Here is a 17,240-nt window from a genome sequence, read left to right on the forward strand (position 1 = left end):
CGATAACATTATCAGCATGTGTACATACAGAGAAACAACTAAAGAGATGTGGTGTATCTGTCCCCTGAGCCCATCACTTGTAAGTTCTTTAAAGGTGATACACACAGCTGTTTTTAAGCTGTTAATTCCATTATCAGCAGCATTTAATAACTGACACATTCTGTTTTACCAAAAAATACTTAACGATTTTGCAAATGTGATTACTAACTATCTTGCCTTTAGCTTGTTGTTGTTGCCTTAATTAAAGAGTAGGAAAAATCATGTTTGAAAATTTGGTTGGTACTGAATGCTGTTTATGTGTAGACAATAATGTGCCAACCCATGTCATGGTTGTTAAACAGTTTAGTGCAAAACAGAATTTGGTACATGACATTAAAACACTCCAAGTAACTGCTGGTTACTTTTAAATGTACTTGCTGCATATTAGTTTAAATTGAACCTTTAATGCAGTTCAAAAATATATAGTGACATATCAAAATCAATTCAAAATCCTCTTCTACCGACGTAAAGCAATAAAATAGAAACATATCTCTGGTGTTGGCACGATGCAGGCAGTATTGCAGACTGGCTATTGTATACTCCACTCCTCGAGCTTCATTCACTTTGATAGAATTGATACTAACTAATTGGTGTTAGCAGGAAGCGGATTCAGACAGTTGCATGCTGTTATCCAAGAAAAAAATCATACCAGCTAGACCCAAAATATTCATGGGACTGTACCTCTTCTCACAATTGAAAAGGTTGATTAACATAGTGCATTGTCTGGGCAACTCAGTAAGGTCATTGCTTTTTTGTATTTTGTTCAAACCTTTAGCAAATTATTTTCATGTCCTTTTATAAATGACTGTTATGTAAACGTGTTTTGACTTCTTGAGATATGACGGACCCAGATTTACATCAAAGTAGCTTAAAAATGCGTATTTATAATTTTTAGTATAAGACATCCCTGATTTTTGCAACAATGAAGGCATTTTTAGAAAATAAATTCTTTTCTAAAAGGTTTACTTAGGCTGCAATTCAAATACCCCAAAATTTACTTCCGTGCCTACCTTTTAGTTGGTCATTGTATGTAGTCTTAGCTGCTTTGGGTCACAACAAGGTTTTGTGATTTGTTTGGAATATTGTCTCTCCTTTAACAGTGCAGCACAACTATGATTGACGGGAATCCTTTCCCAGCAGAAACCATGCCAGTAAAATTTGTCAAGTCTATACTTTAGAGTTTCAAGAACTTGTTTACAAGTCAAGCAGGCCTTAAGAATAACAATTTTTACTGTGAATTCATTGATACTTTAACTGGATCTCTGATGACCCAAATAGTCCAGCAATCACTGCAGCATCAGATCTGGGTAATAGACTGCAAGTCGGCCCTGGGATGAGGAGGAAATGGCCAGCGAAATCAGGTGAGTCCTATGTTTTGGATGGGAAGTGATTGGGGACCCTGAGAATGAAAAGCAAGGTGAGTGAATAATTGGGTTTTGAAGAATAGGTGGGGAGAAACAGAGAGAGAGGGCAACATCTTGCAGAGGAGGTGTTTCAGATGCATCCAAGGCCTCCCAAAAAAGAAGCACACCTTTTTTCCCCATCTTTTCAACAAAATTAACCAAAATATTTTTGAATCTCTTGCCTCCTGCCCACACCAATCATTGAGGCATGGAGTATATTATTAATCACTCAATAGCTATCGTAGAGCGGCACATTATTCCAGTCAATTGACTTGTTAACATGCTCAATTTTCCATTTTGTATTTAGACTTTCTTTAAAAATGGTGGCGGGGGTGGGATGGAATATACTGCAAGGTGCCAGGGTTGGAGTAGGCCTGGTGGTGGTTAGCGGAATATGCTGCATAATCAGCCTGGATTTGAGCACATCTATGATCAAAGACTTAAAAGATTGTGTGTGTGGCTGTCAGTGAGGTGAAGGATAGGTACTATTCTTTGGCTGACGACCATGAAATCCAGGCTACCAAAAACGAATATTCCTCACAAACAGTAGGTGCTTACACCAGTAAAGACACTCTCAAATCTCAGGGTTAGCTGTAACTAACATGTCTGCAGTCAGCCAAGTCCATTGCAGAAGATTCTCATTAATTCAAAAGCAAGCTTTAACAACTTAAGACCCCGATGAAGTTCCATGGTTAATTTACCAATAGCTTAAAATAAAACTATCCAGTGGTACTTTGTATCAAACATACCAAAGAAAAAAAAACATTCTCTTAACTCAATTAACTCCTCAAAGTTTGGGAGAAGATTTGTAGCTTGCGTGCTCGTTGTTGTGGTTCTGTTCGCTGAGCTGGGAATTCTCATAGAACATCTCGATTAACTCTTCTGGTGAATTTAGCATAAATGTTTTCCTCAAGTTTATTTTGCAACTGGACTAAATCTTGCCAAACAAAAGTCATATGGAATTTTAAGTTTTTAGCTTGATTTGGATGTCAGACTGCAGGAAGAGTTAAAGTGGAGTTCACCAGGGATTGATACTGAGATATTTGCCCTTTCAGATATATATTAATTAGACTTTGGTGTACAGGCACAATTTAAAGATTTGCAGACAACAGGAAACTTGAAGGTTCAGTGAATTTTGAGGAGAGAAATGTTAAACTTCAAAAAGAAATTGATAGGTTGATGAATTGGACAGACAAGTGGCAGATAAAATTTAATTCAGGGAGGTGTACTGGTTACTTTTATAGGAATAACACAGCCAGTGGACGTCAACCAAAGGGTACGATTAATATGAAAATATGGATCATGAGCAGAAGTAGAAGTAATAATATGCCTTCTTATAATTTCTGTCAACAATATGAATAACTTTATATTTTCCCGTAATAAACTCATAGGACAAACAGGAAGACAGTTAACCACCAGGATACACGAACACCAGTTAGCCACAAAAAGACACGACCCTCTCTTCCTCGTAGCCCTACACACGGAGGAAAAAAACCACCGTTTTGACTGGGACAATACATCTATCCTGGGACAGGCTAAGCAAAGACATGCGAGAGAATTCCTAAAGGCCTGGCACTCCAACCACAACACCACAAACAAACACATAGATCTAGATACCATCTATCAACTCCTCAGAAAACGAACAGGAAATGACATCACCACAAACCCCAGCAACCCCATCCAGGACAAACATATAAATAGAAAGCAGGACACAACAGCTTCGCTTCACTTGGAGGTTGCCACTGATGATGTTACCTAGCCAGGTAATGAAATGTCTGGATATCAAACCTACAGCTCAGCGAGCAAACCTACACCCTAGGTATTCTAATTATGAGGGACTGGCAAAAGCAGATAGAGAAATGGTTCCCATTGGTGAAAGGATTGATAAAGGTACAGATTTAAAATATTTAGGAAAAGAAATGAAAGATATGGAGAAAATCTTTTATGCACGACGATTAACTAGTATGTGGAATGCATTCCAGAAAGGGCAGTAATAGAAGCAGGTTCATTTGTGGCATTCAAAGGGAAGTCGATCATTAACTTAAGAGAGAAATTTCTAGACAACAGGAAAAGTACAGTGTAGTGGCGCAAGATTAATTGCCCTTGCAGAGAGCCAACATGGACATGAATGGCCGAATGGCCTACCTCTGTGCTGTAACCATACAATAATTCTATGACATATGAACCACAGTATTTGCTTAGACAAGTTTGGTCAGCTCCCTGTCTCCAGGAAACACTTTGATGATACAGACCAAGATAAGCTTTATATAACTTATATTTACGGGCATCATAAATTACAGTTGAAGATAAACAATTTTGTGGATTTCACTATTTGGAAAATTAAGTTATAAATTGCAGGAGCATTATTAATTTTTCTCTAAACATGTGTTAGAAATATGTCGTAGCTATCACTTGAATTTTCTAATCCACAACCTCTGAAAAGGCACATTATCATTCACATAAAGAGTTCCTTTTATTTACAACCCTAATGAAGAAGTAAGTATTGTCCATCGATCGGGTCAGCCTGAGTTTCTTGATTCCTCTATTACTACTTCACTACAACATCTAAGCAATGCTGATAAGTAGAAAACTATTTGAAATGACTGATATCAGTGTCATACAGACACCCCTGTAAAGTGATTTGACATGAAGACTCCTAATAAAGCTTAAAAACCCTTGGGATCCCCACACTAGAGCATGGAGAAAGGAATTGGGAAAAAAGAGAGAAAATGGTACTTGTGGAAGATAAGTGCTCCATCCTAGAAGATGTGTTAAGTGAAGATCTACCTTCCACCCTTACAAGGCAAAAATGCTTTGTAACCCTTTTTTTTGCAGCTCAAGAGATCATCTTGAAACTCAGACCGCTTGTAAGTTTGTCAAATTTGTCAAAGGGTAGAGGCATAGGAAGTAATTTATATTTTGGAGAAGATAATAGTAATCTAGTTTAATCATGATCATCTCCATTTAGCAACGAAAGCTCTTAATTATTCACTTAAAGTATTCCCTGTTGACTAAATGTGTGTCATGTTCATACAATGAATGAAATTAATTTGCCATGGCAGGCTTCAAATCTAGTAACAATAGAAGATACAATCCATCCAGTCAACGTTACAAAGCATTTTAAGAATAGAATGTTGGACTGAGTGGAGTAGCCCTAGGATCTGTATCAAAGAGGGAATCTGTTCATGATAAAGAGTATGGGAGATACGATGCTGTCTTTGACCTTCTCATAAAAGCACCATTTCTTCTGGAAGTACAGGGTTGTGAAATCACTCCAGCATGACCATAAGTCTACAATATAAGCTTATACAGATTCAAGTTCTTTAATATGCTGGTCAGGCCATAACATTGTTATGTTCAGTTTTTAACAGTATAATCAGCAGATGATGTATATCCAGCAAGCGGAAATCTTCTATGAAGAAAGAATAGTTTTACAACTTGGAAAAAAGGACATTAATAGCATGGGTCAGACTGGAACCAATTTCTCAATAAACAAGAGAGGAAGGGAAAAAGGGTAGGAAAAGTGGGAAAAAGGAAACATGGACTCAGTTTATGAGACATATTACCTTCTGTCATTTTGAATTACAGCCTATCAACCGACATGCAAGGACAGATATTGCATGTTACACATTAAGCAAACAGAATCCCTCATTACTCTCTGAGAAGTTTTTAACAATCCATTCTGTGTGCGTCATATCTCTTTGTGGTGTTTGTGAAGCTTCACAGCCTATCTTTTGTCTTTACAATTTTTTTTTCTGTGCTCTTCCTGATCTGTATTATCTGACTGTATTTTCTGACTGTCCTGGATTTCAACTGGATGGTAGGTTCTTCCAAGAATTTGTTTTGTATTGGCTTTAAGGTTTAATTCTTACATCTGCACATATACCTTTCTATTATTGTCTGTAAAATAAGAAGTTTTAACATCAGTGATGACATAAGGATTAAGATTGTTCAGATTGTAATAATTGATTGCAATTTAGAAAAAAACATTATTTTGGACAATTAAAAGCAATTAGAGTTTTTGAAAGGCAATATTCTCTGCAGATATAAACAGAAAATTTGGCTTTTTAGAAGCAACCACAATCATCAGAATTGTGCTGATGTGCTCAAACAGAAAAATATTTTAATTTGGATTGTGAATGAAGTCAATAACAATTTAAAATAACTTATTCACAAAAATGCTTCTAATCACAGCATTGCATTGCCAAAGAGTGTTCCTTTGACACAATGTAACCATGTTGTTTTATTCTGGTCTAACAATATTTAGAGAAAAACATCACCGTTGAATCATAGGTGTTGGTTGGATCCATGCACAATAGAGTTGATGGTTGTATTAAGCTGACAGATAAATATTTGTTAATCCACCTGGCATGATTACCATACCTGACAATCTGCAATGCCATTGTCCTTTTCCTCAGTCAAATTGCAGAACATCAATTTCAGTTAATGCCTGTCTAACTAGCATCAATCAACAGCCAGTAAAACATTTAATAAATGTGTAACTCAGGGGTAACTGTGGCCTTCACAGCACACTAATGCTTGAATCCAGGAGGATACACATGAGAGTATTCAGTCCCAGTACTCCACTCCAGTAAAGTTGATTTTTTTTAAACCTCAGTCCTTGTGTATTCTTCAAAGGGAAAAAAACACAAAATTTCTCTGTAATTTAGAATATAATCTTGCTGTTGAGTTCAGGTTCATCAGCCCCTTATTATTATCTTTGCAGTCATACTCCAGTCTGTTTAACATTTCTTTGACACTGTAGTTATTACGTCCCATTTGTTTCACATAGGTTTTGATTAACACCTACAGTTTTCCTTTGTAGCGTCTTCTTGTTAAATATCCCATTTTGCAATTAAGGGATAAAAATGCCTCCAGTATTTTGGGGTTCTGATCCATCATCATAATTGTCAATTGGAAAGTTTTCAGCTAAAGATGCAAACAAAAAGGCATAATACTTTCAATTGAACATCACATTAGAATTCTGAACCAGTAGTAAAAATAATACAAATCAATAGTTCTCTATTTTGAATTCTTCTCTAATGATTGATATCTAAATATTATTTGTTAAATCAGAATATTGGTAATTATCTTTTTTATTGCAAGATTGCTACTGACAGTAATTGCCATACACACGTTACCAATTGAGAACCATGTAGGATTAATTTTGAGTGATGTATGTCCAATAAATCTTTTGCAAACAATATTTCTCTGTAATAAAACTTTTAGTATTTTGCCATTGTAGACTGGAGTCCACTGTGAGAATCATAACAAAATTATGTTTAACTGGTCAAAACATCACCAAGTATTCTACACAATGAGTTATCTTTGAAGAAGTAATTATTTCCAGGAAAGCACTTTAGGGTCACTTTGTTCAAACCACACATCTCAAATGTCTGATGACTAGATGTGATAAGATTTTAATGATGCAGCTTACTCCCAAAATTATAAATTTGGTCTTTACACTGAAACCTTTTCAATAATCTGAATTAAACTATGTAAAAGATGCAGAAAAAAGTATGAATTTATGATTGAAGATAGTTTAGTTGTCAGAAGACTCTGAATTAAACAACTTTAATCAAAAGAGAATGGGCTGTATAGCTGAAGAATATGCTGAAATGTAGCAATTGTCAGATTTTCATCAGCCCATGTCATGGAAGCTGTAAGAACTCTTGAAATGAAATGATTAGTAAGTTTAATTATTAGGCCACTTTGACAGGTGAATGTAATCTGTCGTGCTGCTGATCAAGAATTTTTTTTAAAGGCTATGGCTGTAAAAGAATTTTTTTTTAAATACCAAGTCCATATTTATTTTTAAATATATTTCATTAAATCAGGTCTATTAGTTTGAAGTTATAAAGAGAAAATACCATAAACTATGCTTGCTTTGGAAATATATCCTAATAGAATTAATAAAGTAAGATAATTCAATTCCTTTGTTGCTTCCAGTTCCCAGAAACAATTTCAAATACTGATATGATCAGTCATTGAGATATCGCACAAAAATGTAAAACATTGTCCCACTGTCTCTCCTGTAGCTCCCACTACTTGATTTCCCGAACACTATCTTTTTATTTTCTTTCTCTCAAACTCCCTCTCATCAGTGCCTCTACATCTGTTTATCTTGACTCCTGTTCTTATTTTGACAGTCACCTTTTCTGTCAGTTTCTCTGTGCTGCTTCTTTCTTTTTGTACATTTTTATGAAAAGTTTTCATACTCTTCCTCTGTCTCTCATTTTATGTTATTCACCTTTCCCAACTCTATCAACTCAGTGTCACCTTGCCGATAGCTATGGAATCGATCTTGTCTTTTAAATAATTCACTGGTTTCTAGTGTTCTTCCATTTGCATGCTTTCTAACCTTAGTCTGTCAGTCCCAACTTTCAACTACACCTCTTATCCGGTAACCAGGGATGTGTGACACATGTAGAGATCTGAAGTGGCCACAAAATAGCAATGGGAAGTGTCAAAAGTGAGACATGAGCAGTGAGGCTGGAAATGCTGTTGGGTGAGTGGTAGCAAGTCAGAAGACTAGGGCTAGAAAGAGAATGAAATAGGGTTATAGTCAATCAGGAAGAATTGATCAGTAAGTTCCATAGCATATGGGTCACAAGATGGCAAAGCAGTCAAGCAAGGACCCATAATCCGATCAGGAGAAAGGTATTGGGGCTTTCTTCACTGTATGTATGAAAATTTTAATGTAGGTTTTGTTATTTCTGGAGATTTGTATGCCTTTTTTTCTTGGCATAGAATTGGTTACACTTGTGACTAAACCAAATGGTTCTTTGGACTGATTGGTCAAAGGAACACAGCAACCACGCATCATCAAAAACATAAAAATTGCTACATTGTCCTAAATAAAATGGATTTCTGCCAACTTTAGGCTTTCTGCCAATTACAAACAGTGTGGAACTCATTGTCTTAAGGAGATCAGACATTAGACAAAACAGTTAGTCTCTCTTAAGCAATCATGCACAGAGAGTCACATGGGGATTGTCAATCCATACAGACATCTTTGAATTTAACTCTTATGCGTTTGGCATAAATGTATTGAACTCTTAAGACATTTGATGAATAAGATGAGGCATGTTGGACTGCAAATTGCACATGAATGTAGTTTATAGACCTGAAGCTGTAGCAATGCAGAAAAATACCATCAAGATTCTTTTAATGACTCTAGTATTGCTTTGCTCCCTTTGAAACATATTATCATCTGCACGCCTGATTATTAATATTCAATCGCATCAGCTTTCTTCAGATCTGCACTGCAAAACCACTCAGCCATTTAAATGGTAGATTGCCTTTTCTGGCCCATGTTTTCAAGTTCAGTTGTTTCAAAAATCAATAGTAGACTCAAGTTTTGTCTCATAAAGTGATCCATGATGCTATTAAAGTTCAACACAGTGTTCTTGAATTCAGTTCATAACTGAAGTAGTGGTTTTAATTCACCTCTCAGTCAATATGGCAAACCGTTATCAGTTGACTGAGCTGAAACCACTTTGTATTTATGAAAATTATTAATCTAATGAAATCAGTACTATATTAAAGCTGGCAAAAGGCATACTCTACTGCATCCACAGCCTATCTTACAAGGTTATTAAAAAAAATCTCCAAATCATTAAAAAAACATGCTTTCTTTAAATCAGGAATTTTGCTATCAAGGTATTGTTCACAGGAAAACACTATCTGTGGAAACTCAGCAAAATTTTGCTTCCTCTTCACAGACCAAACAGGATGATGACGATGCAGAAACTGGTTTAACTGAAGGTGAAGACAAAGATGAGGAACCAAAAGAGGAAGAAAAACTCGGAAAATTGCAATTTTCACTGGACTATGACTTCCAGAATAACCAGGTGAGATGCAGTAATCTGATTTCACTGCAACAGCAACCTTAGAAGATATTGTAGAAGTTCGTGGTGATCAATACATTATAGTTCATTCTAACATTCAGTTTGTTCTTAGGAAAGCTGCTTAGAAAGATTTCCCTCTCTAAACTGGAAGAGAAATGGGTCATTTAATTATTCATATGGCTGGGCCTAAACTGAAGAGCTGCAACCAAGAGATGGATTTGAAATCATGAATCTTTTTGAAAAGAAGTGAAATATTTGAGTATTGAGCTGTTGCTTATAGTAATTTGTCAGTCTTCAATCTTCTAATCATATAAAGTAGCCACTTAATAAGACAGATTGGTTAGGGATCACTTAGCTCAGTTGGTGAAGTGTTTGGTGAGTGATACCAGCAGCATGGGTTCAAATCCCATTTTAGCTGAGGTTGCCATGAAGGTAATCCTTCTTAACCTCTTCCCTTACCGAAGGCATGGTGACCCTCAAGTTAAACTACTACCAGTCATCTCTGTCTAATGAGAGACTAATGGTGACTTTACCTTAATGTATGATTAAAGGTCATTGAAGTAAAAATCTTATTTACTCATTCCTTTTATATCTTCCTATACCACTTTGCAAGTTCGATCAGTCAAATTAAGTTGAATGATGCAACTACTTGGTCTCAGTCAATTTTATTTTATTATGACACATTGTAATACGGTTGTTACTGATTAGGCGAGCATTTATTGCCGATCATACTTCCTAGAGAAGGTGGCAGTCATTTGTCGCCTTGAAGCACAGGAGCCTGCATGGTGTGGAAACATCAACAGTACAACTAGGAAGGGAATTTCATGACTTTGACCCAGAGAAGGAGCGACATTAGGCTGGTGTGTGATTTGGAGGTAATCGTGCATGAGCTGATGTTCCCATCCATCTGCAATCCTGCTTCATGTAGGTTGTAGAGGTTGAGAGTTTAGAAGATGCTGTTCAAGGACCCTCGATAAGTTGCTATGGTATACGTTGTAGATAATGTCACTGTATACAAGCAACAAACCAACTTACTACAACATAAGAACTAGGAGCAGGAGTAGACAATTCAGCCCCTTGAGCCGACTTCACAATTTGATATGATCATGACAATATCATTTCAGCCTCAACTCCACTTTCTAGCCCACTCTCCCTAACACTTCAATGCATCACTAATTATAATCTCCTCCTTAAATTTATTCAATGTCCCAGAATCCACTGCACTCTGGAGTAGTGAATTCCACAGATTCATGATTCTTTGAGAGAATCCAATCCAATATATACAATACCATGCTGCACATGAACTGGCCCTCCAGTCCATCAAGCCTGCGCTGATTTCTTATCCTTATTCGGACCTGCTACTTATTGCCCAGGTGTGGTATCCAACCCTCTGTTTGCCTCCCATTCATGAATGTATCAAGGTATTAAACGTTGTTACTGTGCCTGCTTCCACCATCTCCACTACTATTGGTGTGAAACATTTTCCCCACACTTCTTCCCTAAACTTCCCCCCTCTCACTTTGAACCTGCACCCTTTTGTAGTTGATCTTTCCAGACTGGGAAAAGGTCTCTGACTATCCACCCTAACTGAGCTTGTCATAATTTTGTAGACCTCTAACAGGTCATTCCTCAGCCTCCATCTTTCCCATGAAAGCAATCAGAGTTTATCCAACTTCCCCTCATAACTAAAGCCCTCCAGACCAGGCAATGTTATAGTAAATCTTCTCTGCATCCTCTCCAAAGCATCCATGTCCTTCTGGTAGATTGGCGACAAGAACTGCATGCTTTATTCCAAATGTAGTCTTATTAAAATTTTATATAGTTGCAACATAAGATTAGATTAGATTCTCAACAGTGTAGAAACAGGCCCTTTGGTCAAAAAGTCCACACTGCCCCACCGAACAGTAACCCACCCAAACCCATTCTCCTACCCCATATTTACCCCTGACTAACATACCTAACACTGTGGACAATTTAGCATGGCCAGTTCACCTGACCTGCACATCTTTGTATTGTGGGAGGAAACCGGAGCACCCGAAGGAAATCCATGCAGACACGGGGAGAATGTGCAAACTCCACACAGACAGGTGGGAATCAAACCCAGGTCCCTGGTGTTGTAAGGCAGCAGTGCTAACCACTCAGCCATCGTGCCACCTAATTTTAATATTCAGTGCCCCAACCAATGAGGGCAAGTGTGCTGTATGCCTTCTTAAATACCTTATCGAACTGTGTTGCTATTTTCAGGTATCTGTGAACATGTAGGCCCAGAACCCTCTGTATGTCAATGCTCCAAAGGGTTCTACCATTTATTGTATAATTTACACCTGAATTTGATCTTCCAAAATGCATCACCTTGCATTTGTCTGAAATAAATTCCATCTGTCATTTCTCTGCCCAAATCTGCAATCAATGTATATCCCATTGCTTCCACTGGGAATCCTCTATTTTCTGTCTGCAAGTCCGCTAATTTTGGTGTCATTGGCAAACTTACTAAACAGACCACCTACATTTTCCTTCAAATCAAATCATTTTATATATAAGAACAAAGATCCCAGGACTGGTTCTGATCTTCATGGTGAAAAGCACTCTTACACCCTTTCTGCTTTGTCTTCTATGACAAAACTATATTCATCTAGCCAGGGCACCCCAGATCCCATGAGACCCTACCTTCCGTACCAGCCTACCATGAGGTACCTCATCAAATACCTTATTAAAATCCAGTAGACAACATCCACTGCTCTCACTTCATCATTCTTGTCACTGCCTCAACAAACTGAATCAAGTTGGTGAGACATGACCTTGCCCGCACAAATCGATGCTGCCTATTACTAACAAGTCCATTTGCTTCCAAATGTGAATAAATCCTGTCTCTTAGTATCTTCTCCAATAGCTTCCCTACCACTGACCTCACTAGCATGTAATTACCTAGATTATCTTTGTTTCCTTTCTTCTTCAAAGCAACAATATTGGCGACTTTACATCCTCTGAAACCTTGTCTGAGGCCAAAGAGGATGCAAAGATATCAGTTGCCTCCTTCCGGATCCTGGATAGATCATATCTGGCCCAGTGACTTGTCTACCTTAATACATTTCAAGACACCCAACATTTCCTCCTTCATTATGTTGACCTGTCTGAGCGTATTCACACACCTTTCTCTAATCTCAACATTCCTCACGTTCCCTCTCTTCGGTGAATACCAATGTAAAGTACTCGTTAAGGATCTTACCTATTTCCTCTGGCTCTACACTTAACCTTTATCCTTTATTTTTGAGTGGGCCCATTCCTTCTTGCTCCTAATATGTGAATAAAATACCATTCTCTTTAACCCTGCTGGTAAGGGCATTTAATGGCTCCTTTTTCCCTCCTAACTCCCTACTTGAGCTTCTTGTTACTTTCTCTATATTCTTAAAGGAATTTGTCCATTTTTGGTTGCCTAGAACTTAGATATGCTTCCTTTTTTTGACTTAGCTGATTTTTTTCCCCTGTCATCCAACGTTCCTAGATCCTGCCATTCCTGTCCTTCACTTTCATAGGAGTATGCCTGCCCTGCACTCTAATCAACCAGTTTTTAAAAGACTCCCATGTGTCAGATGTGGATTGACCCTCAAACAGCCAGTCCACATTCTCCAATTCTTGCCTAATTCTGTTATAGTTGGCCTTTCCCCAATTTAACACCTTCATCTGAGGTATATTCTTGTCATTATCTGTACATATCTGAACATTTATGGAATTATGCTCACTATTCTCAAAACTATGGTCACTACTCCCTCATTGGACTGTCCACATACTGTTTCAAAAAACTGTCCTAGATCACCCAACAAACTGCTCCCCATACAAACCCCCAGCACTAAATTTGGGGCAAGTTAAAATCACCCACCACAATAAACTTGTTATTTTCACATCCTTCCAAAATCTGAAAGCACATCTTTTCCTGTATTTCTCTGGCAGCTAAGAAGTCTACTGTTGTGTCACCATAGTCTTACCAGACCATTGCGACTGCTCTCTCATTTGAGAGAAGTCACTGGTGGTGATTTAACCTGAGGGGCACCAGACCTCAGATGAGGCAAGAGGTTGAGAAGGAGAGTCCTTCATGGTAATATCAAACTGGTGATGGGAATTGAACCCACACTGTTGGCATCACACCGCACTGTAAACCAACAATCCAGCCAATTGAGATAAACCGATTTGGGAACTCTATAGTACAATCCCATCATTGTAATAGCTCCCTTCCTCTTCGTGATTACAAGATCCCTCAGAGGTGTCTTCCCTCAACACAGATGTGATATATTAACCAGTAATGCAACTCCTCCGCCTCTTCTGCTTCCTCCTCTGTCTTGTCTAAAACATCATTAACCTGAACATTAAGCTGTCAATCCTGTCCCTTTTTCAACCATGTCTCTGTGATAGCAACATCATCATAATTGCATGCATTAATCCAAGTTCATCCATTTTACCTATTATACTTCTTGCATTGAAGCAAATGCAGGCCAAGCCTCCAGTTCTGCTGAGTTCAGCATCCTCTCCTTGATTGTTCTTCCTCTTAGCTATATTTGCCTTGGTCTCAAGCTCTTTCCCGGTCTCTATACTTACTCACCTGCTGCTCTTGTTGCCACTCCCTGCCATATTAGTCTAAACCCTCCTGAGTGGAACAATCAAATCTCCCTGCTAGGATATTGTGCTCCTCCAGTTTAGATGCAACCTGTCCTTTTTGTATAGGTCCTACCTTCCATGGAAAACATCCCAATGATTCAAATATCTGAAGCTCTCCCCGCTATACCAGCTCTTTAGGCATGTGTTCAATTGTACTCTGTCTCTCTTCCTAGCCTCAGTAGTATGCAGCATGGGGAGAAATCCTGAGATTACTACCCTAGAGATCCTGCTTTTTAAATTTATAACTAACTCACTGAATTGTTGTTGCAGGACCTTGTCACTCTTCCTACCTGTGTCATTTGTGCCAATACAGACAATGACTTCTGTCTCTTTACCTTTCTGTTTTAGGATACCCTATATTCACTCAGAGACATCCATGACCTTGGCACCAGAGAGGCAACATATCATCCTGGAGTCCCTCTTGTGGCCGTAGAAGTGTCTATCTGTGCCCCTGCCTATCAAATGTCCAATTACTCTTTCTCTATGATGGTTTGTCCTTCTCCTCTATACAGCAGGGACAGCTGTGATACCACTGCTCTGACTACTGTTGCTGTCATCTGATGGGCCATCCATCTCATCATATCCAAAACAGAATAATTATCTGACAGGGGGACAACTACAGGGGACAGCTGTGCACTGACTGCCAGCCCCATCTAGCGGTCACCGATGTATCACTCTGTACCTTGTATGTGGCCATTTTCTCTAACTTCTACCTAATTTCTTCTCTTTAGTGATAAGTCTGTTACCCCTTCTCCTAAATCTCAGTCTAGACTGCCCACATGAAGAAAGATCCTATGTTTACATTGTCAATCCCCTTTAGCATATATTGTACCTCAATTAGATCTCCTCTCATTTTTCTAAACCCCAGACAATATAGGCCTAAACATCACCATTTTGTGTTTTATATGACAAACCCCTCATGTATGGAAACAACCTAGTGAAAGTCCTCTGAGTTGTCATCAACACAAATATCCCCCCTCAAGAAAAGTGACCAAAATTGTATACAATCCTCCAGATGCAGTCTCAAAGCCTTGTACAGTTGCAGCAACACTTCCCCATTTTTATATTCTATTCATTTAGCAATAAATGTCAAAATTCCATTTGTCTTCCTTATTACCTGGTGTATCTGCATACTAGTTTTCTGTGATTCATGCACATGGATACCAGATCCCTCTGCACTGAAGCACTTTGAAATTTCTGTCCATAAGATTGTCTTTCTATTCCTCTGAACAAAATGGATAATCTCATATTTAAACCTTACATTATATTTTATCTATCAAATTTTGACCTATTGCCCCAATCCATTCATATCCTTTGGTAAATTTCTGATTTCAACACTGCAACTTATTTATTAATTTTAGCCTAGTTTAGGTACTGAAAGGTGTGAAATAATACATGGGCGATATTCAACTTTTTTTTCCCTACAAACGTGTTCTTACATACTTAGGAGAAGAACCTATTACCAATTTCATGACTTAATCTGGAGTTCAAATCCGTTTACGTGTTTTTGTTCCATATCGCTTGATGCACTTTCTTTTTATTAATCCATTACCTTCAGTCTTGGTAAAGTTCGGCTGATCCAAGATCCAACCTTTTGTGAAAGAAAGAGTTCCATATTTCCACTCCCTTTTGCGAGAAGAAGAGATATTTTGTTAGCCAGTTTTCTGACCCCAGAGACACTCCACTGATTACAGCTTTATTACCTGAAAGTGAACAGTTATATCTACAGTCAAATTCTCGATTAGTTGTTACTCCATGGTTTTAGCAGAATGTAGATAGTACAGAGGGAGAAAAAGAATATAAACTTACGTTGTTTTGTTGGTAAGGTGAAATTAAGTAAATCGATTGGATGGAGGCTCATGTGCAACATGAGTATGAGCACTGATGGCTTGAAAAGCCCGTTTCCAATATCAATTCCATGTAATTCTTGGGTCCATTCCTAAATGGCCTAACACTTAATTTTATCTTTAGCTTAACATATCAAAAATCTATGTATTCTTTTCTTCCTGACGTCTTTCTTTAGGGTTTCCTCAAATGCAGAATGCTATCTGCTTTACCCACTGCATGTAATAATGATTTTCATTATCCCTTGTTACAGACACTCCAGAGGAATATTTTTTGTTGTCTACACTATCAGACTATTATCTTCATTGTCTTGATTAGATTATCCCTCAACCCTCTAAACTCAAGCTAATATAAAATTTACCCTTCTAATTTAATATTTTTACTATAAAAATAATTTGGTGAATCTGCATTGTATCCATGGCTAATACATGCGTCCTGCCTTTTCTTGCTCAAAGCTGAACACATTACTTCATCTGATACATTGATAAGGCCAACATTCCACTGGATACATATCTTATTGTCATTATACTCAAGCATAGGAGTAGAGTGAAAAGTGTACAAGACGCCATTCTGTGGTATCATTTTAGAGTACAAAGAGAGGATTAAAAACAGAAATAAAAGAAACAGCCAAGATAAAAAAGTGAACAGCTCTTTCCTCCACCAGAACCAGGAGGCCTTGCTGCCAGAAAAGTAACGCCCCCCCCCCCCCCCACACACACAAATGGTCATCCCTCAGTCTGTGAATGCCACCACCTTTACCGGTACCCAGACCTAGCCATTGTCTGAAGCCGTGTTGCCATTCTTCGCCACCATGCGTCTGCTGAAGCTGCAGAATCCTGAACCAGGCTCACGCTGAAGCAGCCAGTGCCAACGTTGCTGCTGCCACAAAACAACATCCTAGAACATATGGAAAAGTCAGGAGAATGATAAAGTCATAATAATCAGTGAATAGATGATGAATATATGATGGGTTGAATGAGCTTCTGCTGGTCAACATGGACAAGTTGGACCGAAGGGTCTGTTTCCATGCTGTACATCTCTATGATTCTATAATCTTCTGTGATCGTGAATTCTTCTGGTGAAATGTTGTACTGCTTACCAGATTTCAGTACATGGACATTCAAATCCCTTTTTGTTTTCAAAGCACCAAGTTTCTCATCAGTAAGAAAATATTCAGAGTCACTTTATTTAAATATAACCTGTCTGACCTCAATTCTCCACAATCATCTGCTCTAGTTCTTCCACTCATTACATTTACTCAAGCCTCTTTATAACCTCTGGTTTTCATCAACACCATGCCTCTTCATTTAGTGTCATCTGAATACTTAGATATACAGTTCTGTATTCAAGTAATTAATAGATGTAATATGACTCCAGTCTAACTCACAGGGGTAAACCACTTGCCATGATATCATACAATGTCCCAGACAACATCATCATGATCCCAGAATGT

General features: G+C 38.0%; 1 protein-coding gene across 1 annotated transcript in view; it reads left to right on the forward strand.

Annotated features, from left to right (window-relative positions):
• The window catches only part of LOC132828207 (synaptotagmin-B), a 130,135-nt gene that overhangs the window by 2,403 nt on the left and 110,492 nt on the right, over positions 1-17,240 (forward strand). The window contains exon 3 of the mRNA XM_060845154.1: positions 9,176-9,295. Coding sequence (XP_060701137.1) covers positions 9,176-9,295 — 120 coding nt within the window. The remainder of the gene's footprint in view (positions 1-9,175; positions 9,296-17,240) is intronic.

This window comes from Hemiscyllium ocellatum, chromosome 26 (assembly GCF_020745735.1).
Source record: "Hemiscyllium ocellatum isolate sHemOce1 chromosome 26, sHemOce1.pat.X.cur, whole genome shotgun sequence".
NCBI lineage: Eukaryota > Metazoa > Chordata > Chondrichthyes > Orectolobiformes > Hemiscylliidae > Hemiscyllium > Hemiscyllium ocellatum.